The following is a 9983-nucleotide window of genomic DNA, read 5'->3' as shown; positions in this document are numbered from 1 at the left end:
GCATAGTTATAATTATAATTTTTTTTATTTTTATTATTTTAAAATTTCCAGTAATATTTTTAATTTTTTTTGAACCTTGACGTTGTGTGCATCGCATCAAACATATGCCGTGCTGTTTGGTTCAGTATACTAAACTATTAATGTTGAGATATGGATTGAAAATTAATCCATTATTGACCCTTTTAAGGAAAGCTAAACTTTAGCGAAAAGCTGAGTCCACACCTACAAAAGCTAAACCTTAAACAATGGCTTGCAAAAATAATTTAATTTAGTTTCTTTAAAAGTCATGAGGTACGTAGTAAAAGATGTGTGTGGTGGCTTATTTTTATAATTTGAATCCAGATGATTCAAATCAGCACTTGCCCAGTTTGTTTGCTACTCTAATTTGTTCTTTTTTTTCTTTTTTTTTTTCAATTTATAGGAATGCTACTCTAATTTTGTTATTATCATTTTTTTCATCAAAGACATATAGAAAAGACAATCAAAGTGGCAATCTGGTTGGCCTTGCACAATGGAGCCGGAATCCATCTTCACCCAAACAAAGCTCTATTCTCGTGTGGAAGGATCAAGGGAGTAACTAAACGGGGCTTGTTATCAGCTTACTGAAAGCAATTCAATTCCCCAATACATACTGGGGGGTTTCATGTTTCCCTTGGTTGCCGTGGCTATTAACTCCTTTTATTAGGCCCAATGAGGAGGATAGTTTCGGTTCAGCAGAAAGGGAGTTCAATGATGCACATGGCAGAGCAATGGGATTGGTTGGCAATGCGTTTGGGAGAGTTAAAGCTCGCTGGCAGCTGTTGGCGAGGAGGTGGAAAGAGGACTGCGTTGAAAATTTCCCATTTGTGATTGTGATGGGTTGTTTGCTGCATAATTTTCTAATAAAGTATAGTGAGCCATTGCCAGAGGAGAGCGTAGGACGCATTCTACGGGAGGAGGAACTGCCTATTTTCGAAGGAGAGGCAGATGGGAGAGGGGAGAGGACCAGGTATGCGCTTGCTAAGCACTTGAGTTGGGTAAGCATTAGAAAGTAAATAATGCTAGTAACTATACTGGTCTTAGCAGTAGTAGTATAGGTAGTTTGCTCTGCTTTCTTTTCTGTAAATAAAAGGCAGCTGTTGGCTTGTTGCTGGAATTATAAATTTGATGTTGTAGGAACAATTATCTGTGATTCTGGATTCTGCCTTGTTTAGATGTTCACTTAGGAAAGGTACCCAACTACGGGTGTTGGTAAATGTCAGGGAGTTTTACAGGAGGATCTCTCAGATTAAATTCATTTCACTGAAGGTCACAACTTCAGTTTCGGTGCTTCCTACGAATCACTTGCCTGACACGGCAGGATAGGAAGTTTTAGAACCCTGAAGTTAGCAAATGGAAAAAGTTAAACCAGGGATCATTATTCAGGGCCAACAACTTGATTGATTATGGTTGGGCCAACTAATTGTTCTATTTTCATAAGCCATAGATAGATGGAAACAAACTGATGGATAAGTGTAAAAGTTTAGGCCCTCAAGAGTATAGCAGCCCACCTGGGGCTGGAACTGACAGATTTAAATTGCGACAAAGGATGAATCGAAACTGGATTAGTTTAAGTTGTTTCAGTCGGTTTCAGTTCAAGATGGTTTAATCATGGTTTTGGCTTTTGAGCGTTTTAGTCTAATTTAGTTCACGTGACGCCCAGGTGGAAACCATTACAATTCAGAGGTTGAATTAGTCCGAATGGGTCTACTCTAAAAGACGTATGATGCAAATTTAAGTGTTTGTTTGGATGGGGTGAAGGAAAGTTCAGTAAAATAATGCAAGGTTAGGTAAAGGAAGATATGGTATAATAAGATAAAATAATAGTTTTATTCAATTTTTTTAACCAATATTATTATTTTATTGGACCCTTACTTGTGTTACATTTAGCATTTAGCACTTAATGATTAATAGTAAGCAGTTGAATGATTGCCTGATAAATTATGGCATTTCCAATATATATATATAAACAATTGTGTAAATTTCTTAAAACAGTTTAAGTTGTTCTTCTTTTTTCTTTGAGATTATTTTTTGGGAGAAAATTAGCTCTTCTCGGATTGTACAAATTTGGATTAGGCATAATAATTAGCCATCTATCGAACAAACCAGAAAGAATTGCTTTGCTCAGTCCTTTCTTTGATAGTATTTGCATAAAATTAATCTAATTTAGATATTAATAAGTTCAATCATATTGTTAAAGAAATAAAATAATAGACCATGTAGCAGCTTTCTTAAGCATAGGCTTAAAAAAAATTCAATGCTAGGAGCAAATATAGTATTCTAAACACAGGTTTTACATCACTGGTTGAGATTCAATCTCTTGGTTAATTGAAGTAAATTAAAAAAAAAAAAAAAGAACCTACATAATATTTGCATAATAAATTTCATTTACAAAAGTTACAAAATCTAAACTTGGACAAAAAAGCAAGATTGTCTATAATAAAATAGTAGCAATTGTTTGTACTCACCTCAATGTAGTAAAACCATACTTGTCGCCAATATGGATTTATGTACAAAACTGCAGCTATTACCAACAACACCATAATGTAAGTCACCCCAAAACTCGCATGGAAAGCATCCTTATCGATGAAGCAACTGCTTTCTTTATTCTCAATTGAAGTTCTTGATTTTGATGGAGGTAATGATATTTCAGTACAATTTTTCATCAATGGACATCCATAGAGAAAAAGGTTTCCTCGATAGCTGCTTTCATCAAATGTTGCAAATTGTTTAACATCGGGTATCTTGCCAGATAAATTATTGTATGACACATTAAAAACAGCCAAAAAATTTAACTCAGTAAGCTGAGAAGGAATGCTTCCTTTCAAGTTGTTGTATGAAAGATCCAAACTCTCAATTTGGTGTAAGTTGGAAAATGATGCTGGAATTTCTCCTGTCAAACTGTTATGAGACAAATTTAGAACATGGATCTCATTGAGGTTTCCAATTTCAGTAGGAATTCGGCCTGTCAAATGGTTGCATGAGAGATCAATTCCAGAGAAGTAAGATAGCATGCTTCCTTGGTAAGAATAGGATATACTCTTTGTTGTAAACTCTAAAGGTTCATCCATAGAAACAGGAGCAGAAGCATTATATGAACCATCTTGTTGCCTATATGAGTTGCTTGTAGATCTTAAGCAAGGGAGAATAGGACCAGAAAGATGATTATGAGAAAGATCAATCAAACTTAATTGAGTCAAATTGCACAACTGAATTGGGATTTTCGCTTCAATATTGTTGTGACCCAAGATTAGATAGCTCAATTGAGAAAATTTTCCAATCCAAGGCGGAATGCTTCCAGTCACATTATTATGGCTAAGATCTAACACAATCAGCTCAAAGCAACCATAAAATGCATCCTTCAAAGATCCTTGCAGCCCATTTCTAGACAAATAAAGTTTTTGTATGTTTGTATGGCAAAAGTTAGATGGTAGATTTCCAGAGATATTATTCATTGAAAGATCCAAAATCTCAAGATAAGACATGTCCCCCAACCACCATGGAATTTTACCGGATATGTCGTTATGACTAAGATCCAACACTCGTAAAAAAGTGCAGTTAAACAAGCTATGTGGAATGCTGCCAGTGAATTGATTGCCATCCAATTGTAACTCTCCCAAAAATCTTAAGTTAAAGGTTCTAGAAAATATTTGGCCTTGTAAACTGTTGTTTGAAAGTATGAGCTCAACTAATGAGATACAACCAATGGTTAAATACTCTGGTATACTACCTGACAATTTATTGTTGGATAAGTCTAAGGTTTGCAGTAAGCTCATATTTCCAAATGAAGAGGGAATACTACCTCTAAAACCATTTCCCGACATGTTTACATATCTTACTCTTGGCAGATATGTTCCTATCATTGGTGCAATATAACCTTGGAAGCAATTGTCTGAGATATCTAAGTTTGACAAATTCGTATGAAAATAAAGTGGTAATTGGAGAGGCCCTGAGAGAGAATTGTTGATCAAGTAAAGGAATTCTAATTTTGTGTTGTTATGTAACAACCAAGATGGAAACCCTTCTTTGATTTGAATATGTGATAGATCAACAAGTTGTAGGTTATATTGATGATAGAGGAATTTGGGGAATGCTCCACAATATACACGGCCAGATAAAATAAGCATCTCTAACTGAAACATTGGGTTCAAATTCTGATGATTGGGTTCAAATTCTGCATATATTTTGTTACCCCAAGCATCCAAGTTCTTGAGTTTTGAATGGTTGAAAAATGAACTTAATGAGATTGGGATTTGGAAAAGATTGTTTGAGAGTGATAAATGTTCCAGATTTTTTAGACCCATAAGTGGAGATGAAGAGATGTTCCCAATAAAGTGATTGGAAGAGAGATCTAGCCATTGAAGGGATGTCAAATTCACTAGACACAAAGGCAAGCTGCCACTGAAATCATTGTAGCTAATATCTAGCATTTGGAGATGTATTAATTCGCACAAACCTGAAAATAATTCATTTATTAAAACCTTTAGCTAAAATCTTTAATTAAGATGAAAGAGATCTCAAATTGAGAAATGCCATATTCAGTTTACCTTGGTTTAGAAACGTTGCACTATTAAGTCCACAATTGTGCAATGATAATGTTTGAAGGGAGGACAACTCTCCAATTGATTGTAGAAAATTACTGTTGACAATAGAGTAATTCAAATACAAATGCTCCAAATCCTTCAGATGTGGCAAGCCTACAATAATAATAATAATAATAATAATAATAATAATAATAATAATAATCAATTAAATAATAATAAATTCAAATATATATTAGGAAAGGATAATGTTATATTAGTCTTTAATGTGAAGTTTAACCTTGTATTATCTACCAAATTAAGATGGAATCATTTTTCTTTGTAAAAGAGCGATATTAGAAAACAAATTTACCTTGGATTGGTAGGGTGCAATTCAATTCAACTAAAGACAAAAGCCTAAGAGAAGATAATACTTCAAGACTTTGGAGAAGGTTTTCATCCAGGGAAGACCCGTCTAAATATAGCTCTTTCACATTTATCACTTTAGAACCTGTTTAAAAGAAGCAGCAAATTTTAATTTTTCGTGAAAGTAGTGCAATTGTTATATGCATATTTAATTACGTACTAACCTTGATCAAATATTGTCCCTTTGAAATTACTCCATCTCATATATAGGGTCTTGAGTTGGGCCAATGCTCCCAATGACAATATTGTCCCTTTGAAATTACTCCCACTCATATCTAGGGTCTTGAGTTGGGCCAATGCTCCCAATGACAATATTGTCCCTTTGAAATTACTCCATCTCACATATAGGGTCCTGAGATGGGTCAATGCTCCCAATGATTCTAATAGCATGCTTCTTCCTTCTACGGTGATGTCATCTAAATAAAGGATGCTCAAATTTTTTGGACTTCTGATTTCTACAAGTGAGAATAAAGTTAAAATAAAACAAATTTCATAACATATTCAATATTTATTTTATGAAAAAAAATCATTGATTAAAAAAAATTCAATCTAGTGGTGCAATTTGGACAAAAATTAAAACAAATTTCAAAAATGGGGTAGATCCACACACTAGCCACATATTAAACACGCAAATAATAATATATATTTTTATGAATATTATGGATTTGTTATATAAATAATTGCATGAAAAGTATGATATAGAACATAAAAATAATGAATTATTAGCATAACACTATTAAACTAAAATGTATTTTCAGTGGTATTGGAGTATTTTCCAAATTGTGCAATCTCGAGTTTGAGTTCCAATTAGAGTTAATTGTATAAAAAATATTAAAATATATTAATATTATAAATGATATTTAACTATAATAAATAACCATTTACAATATTATAATGGAATTATAATTTATATAGTAAAAAAAATTAATAAGACAAATACACACTAGTAAAAAAAAAAAATTTCACAGCCCATCATCAGTTGATGAAGTTTGAAGGAGGGATGAGAGCTTAGGGGAAAACATTCAGAGACAGAGAGTTTGCATATTAAAAAAAAAAAAAAAGCTTTTATTTTTCTTAATTTTCTTTAAAATAAATCTTTTTTTCAGTCAAAAATTTTAGGCGCGCAGTGGACAACGCTTTTTTTTTTTTTAACTCATTTGTGGCAAAAGCACCCATTTCCCCATAAATCAGAGGCGATATTTGAAGTCACGAGATAAAAAATTTGAGTAACTTTAAAAAAGTGCACAATACTGATACAAGGTATAAAGTAAATTAATCCAAATATTTACTGTATGTATTTATTTTTTAGATCCATTAATATGAATATTGGACTATTCATTAATTTTTTAGAATCATTTAAATGTAGATTATTTTAAATTTTGTATAGATTGAAACAAGTTATTGATTACATTGTGTTGAGATTATTTTTAATTTTAAATCGAATTGATAAATCAAATTAAAATGTATTATCATTAAAAATAATTAAAAAAATATATACAATAAAGGTGTTATGGTTGGGGACACATTCAGAAAATTTTATTAGAAAAAAAAATATCATATAAATGTAAATATGAGTTCTCGCAAACTAACAAATTTATATTTAAAAAATAAAAATAAATTATTCAGATTTAATTTTAATGTTAAAAAGTACAAAGTAAATTAACTCAAATATTTACCATATGTGTATTTAGTCACGTTCCCTTTCTTATATAAGGAAAGTTTTTAGACAGTAAGTTAAGAAAAATCTCCGAATGTATAATTGTGGAAATAGTTTTTAATAATATTTTAAAATATTATTGTACGTTTAACTAAATACCAATGGTTTCAAAAAGGAAAGAACTAAATATCAATTTTAAATTTCTGTTTTTAAAATAATAAAAAATAAAAAAAGTTAAATTAGTATGTAATCAATACCTCTTGAGCTGATAAATTTTGTAATGTTATTTCCGCTCAAGTCCAACTCCTCTAGATTGCTCATCGCATCCAATTCTGATTAGTAAAAAAAGCTCAAAATAATTAAATGATTATGAATACTGAGCAATTGAATCAATTAGTAACTTCATCAAAAGGGAGGAAAAATATCTAACCTGTCAAATTGAATGGTCCTTTCAATAGATTATATCCTATCCATAGAGTTTTGAGAGATTAGAGCCCCTTAATGGATGATAAAATATCATTACCAAAGTTATTGTAACTCAAATAAAGATATTCTAGATTGCTCATATTTGGTAATTTTTCAGCACCTGCATATATAAAAACAGTTATACATTAATTTTTTTTTTTTTACTTATTTAACAAAACGAAATAAATGCTCTATAGAAATAATTATTCATACCGTGTAAAGAATTAAAGCCTTCAATTTCATTGGCCATTAGATCCAACTCTTTTAGATTTGTTAGATTATTCAATTCTACACGCATTAGTAATAATAAGCGTTAAATGTGAAATAGGGATAATGGTGTGATTTGTGTGTTGTGTGAGACACATAAAGATAGAGAAGGATAGTAATACTCACCTTGAATATCAATTCTTCCTTTCATTGCATTTTCATATAGATATAAATATTTCAAAGATGAGAGATGACTTAGAGATGATAAAATGTTAGTGTTGAAGTTATTAACACCTAAATTAAGAAACTCCAAATTCTCAAGCGTTGATAACTTTTCAAAACCTGCATAAAGAGAAGAAAAAAAAATTAATAAATAAAAAAGTAGATAAAAAAAAAAAGAAAAAGATAGTATAAAGTGCACTTTGATGGATTTCCAAATACTGATTTAATTGGGATTATTATTAATTTTAGTAATGAAATAGACAGACAGACCTTCATTCTTCAGGCAACCAGCTATGTTGTTATCGGATAAGTCAAGCTGCTTCAGCTGTTGGAAGGGAAGAAACAAAGAGGCATTTAGATACCAATGTTCGAAGGAATTCCAACCTCTTATTTCCCCAAGTAAGAGTTGGGTAACATGCCCTGTAGCGGCACTGCACCTGACTCTTTCCCAGTTACAGCACCTGACATCGTCAGCATTGTCAGAATAATAGTTGTAATACGACCAATAATAATAATTGTCAAACTGAGGAGAATAATTGAAATGATCCTGGAGTTGCAAGAGAGCAATTCTCTCATGCTCCCAACAACCATTAGAGCGTCGACTCCCATACAATGATAAAATCATCATCACTAGTAATACCCAAAAGCACTCCTTAATTACCTCCATTTGAATATTGCTATTTGCTATGTATCTCTTGCTGTGATCTTAGAATGCATAAGCTTTAGCCTTTTATAGATATAGGGTCATGGCTTTATGCATTTGTAATTAAATTAAACTATCTCATGAAAAATAATGTCTAATTAAAGTCTTCTTAATTAAATGATGATTTCATTTTCATAATTGTTAACATCATTGATGTGATGTATATTTAATGAGCGTATTATTTGGTTTTAAAAGGTATCATTTTGAACCACAAAGTCTTCCTCTTGTTCCATTCTATATTTTTCCATTATATATTCATTATCAAATGTAATTATTTTCCACAAGAAGCATCACTTCTCTTTTAATTAGTTTATATTGTTTTATGTAAATTAAATAATTTCATATAGATTACTTTTAAAAGAAGAATTAAGAAAAGAAATAATATAAATTATCGCTAAATATCTCTTAATAAAAATATCTTGATTCCTACTTTAATTTTTTATAAAATAAAAAAAAAATACAAGGAAAAAAAACCTGAATTAAGTTACGTAACAGTATTGCATACAAATCAAATAAAAAAATAATATTGTATACATTTATCTTAAACACAATTATATATATATATTTACCTATAAGTTTAAACTTTTAAATTGAGTAGTTCTTTGATATAATTAAGATTGCTGTAATCCATAACAAATTTGTTTTTAATGTAAAATTTAATTAAATTTTTTTTACAATGTTAAATAATAAAATAATAATATAATATAAATTAAATTAAATAATTACTCAATTCTCAAATCAATCACTCCAGATATTAATGTCTTCTTAATTAAATGGTAAGGACATTTCATCATTGTTAACATCTTCGATAAAAGTCTATATCATTGTGGTAGTGTATGTTTGTGAGCGTGTCATTTGGTTTAAAGAATATCATTTTGCGCCAAAAGTCTTCCTTGTTTTCCACTCTATAAAAATTTATTTTATTAAATTTATTTAATAAAATAAATTAATGATGATAAACTATTGGTTCTATTATTTTATTTTTATTATTTTAAGTTTTATATTATTATTTTTATTATTTTAAAATTTCAAGTAAAAGTTTTAATATTTGTTTGGATCTTGGCGTTGCATGAAACATTTGCAGTGCTGTTTGGTTCAGTAGACTAAACTACTAATGTTGAGATATGGATTCATTCCATTATTGATCCTTTTAACTTTTAAGGAGACTTTGACTTAACTATATAAATTTTTAGATTTCTTATATCATTTCATTCATTTGCTTATGTATTTTCCAAAATAATTATGATATATATATTTTTTAATCTATTTTTTAACAATAATGATGAATTAACTTTGAATTCAATATAACACAAAATTTAACTGAATTTTTAAATAATAATAATAATAATAATATGCAAATTCAGCTAAATAATTATTCAGTTTTCAAATCTATCTCGAGATATTATTGTCTTCTTCGATATCATCAGTGCATTTTTACAATTGTTAACTTCTTCAATGAAAGTCTGTCATTGATAGGCAAGAAAAATCTGTGGTGCATGTTGAGCGTGTTGTTTGGTTTCTATCACAAGTCTTCCTTTTTTTCAGTCTATATTCATTATCAAATGCCATTATTTTCCACCACAAGCAAGACTTCTCTTTTATTTTATTATATCTTATTATTTAAGAAAACTGTTATGGGAGACCTTGAATTAAAAGTCAATCCCATCATCAATCACTTTAAATTACCAATCACGTTAAATTTTATAAAATAAATTATCAATATTTAATTAAAATTTTCCATTTTATAAAGAGGTCGACTAATCTT

At 30.0% G+C, this 9983-nt stretch overlaps 1 protein-coding gene and 1 pseudogene across 1 annotated transcript; one reads left to right on the top strand and one right to left on the bottom strand.

Moving 5' to 3' along the window:
- Window positions 1-286: 286 nt before the first annotated feature.
- Window positions 287-1104, top strand: LOC131177257 (protein ANTAGONIST OF LIKE HETEROCHROMATIN PROTEIN 1-like; annotated as a pseudogene).
- Window positions 1105-2261: 1157 nt separating this feature from the next.
- LOC110645571 (cuscuta receptor 1-like) lies at window positions 2262-8198 on the bottom strand. Its single transcript, XM_058142225.1, has 9 exons — window positions 7786-8198; window positions 7480-7635; window positions 7300-7374; window positions 7145-7207; window positions 6879-6953; window positions 5129-5419; window positions 4912-5049; window positions 4566-4715; window positions 2262-4474 (listed from the first exon to the last, which is right to left on the bottom strand). The coding sequence occupies exons 1-9, from the start codon at window positions 8180-8182 to the stop codon at window positions 2403-2405; spliced, it is 3417 nt and encodes a 1138-aa protein (XP_057998208.1). The 5' UTR covers window positions 8183-8198; the 3' UTR covers window positions 2262-2402.
- Between the last annotated feature and the right edge of the window lie 1785 nt (window positions 8199-9983).

Source organism: Hevea brasiliensis, unplaced genomic scaffold (genome assembly GCF_030052815.1).
Source record: "Hevea brasiliensis isolate MT/VB/25A 57/8 unplaced genomic scaffold, ASM3005281v1 Scaf382, whole genome shotgun sequence".
Lineage (NCBI taxonomy): Eukaryota > Viridiplantae > Streptophyta > Magnoliopsida > Malpighiales > Euphorbiaceae > Hevea > Hevea brasiliensis.
The sequence above is the reverse complement of the archived record's forward strand: the minus strand, read 5'-3'. Positions and strand labels throughout refer to the sequence as shown.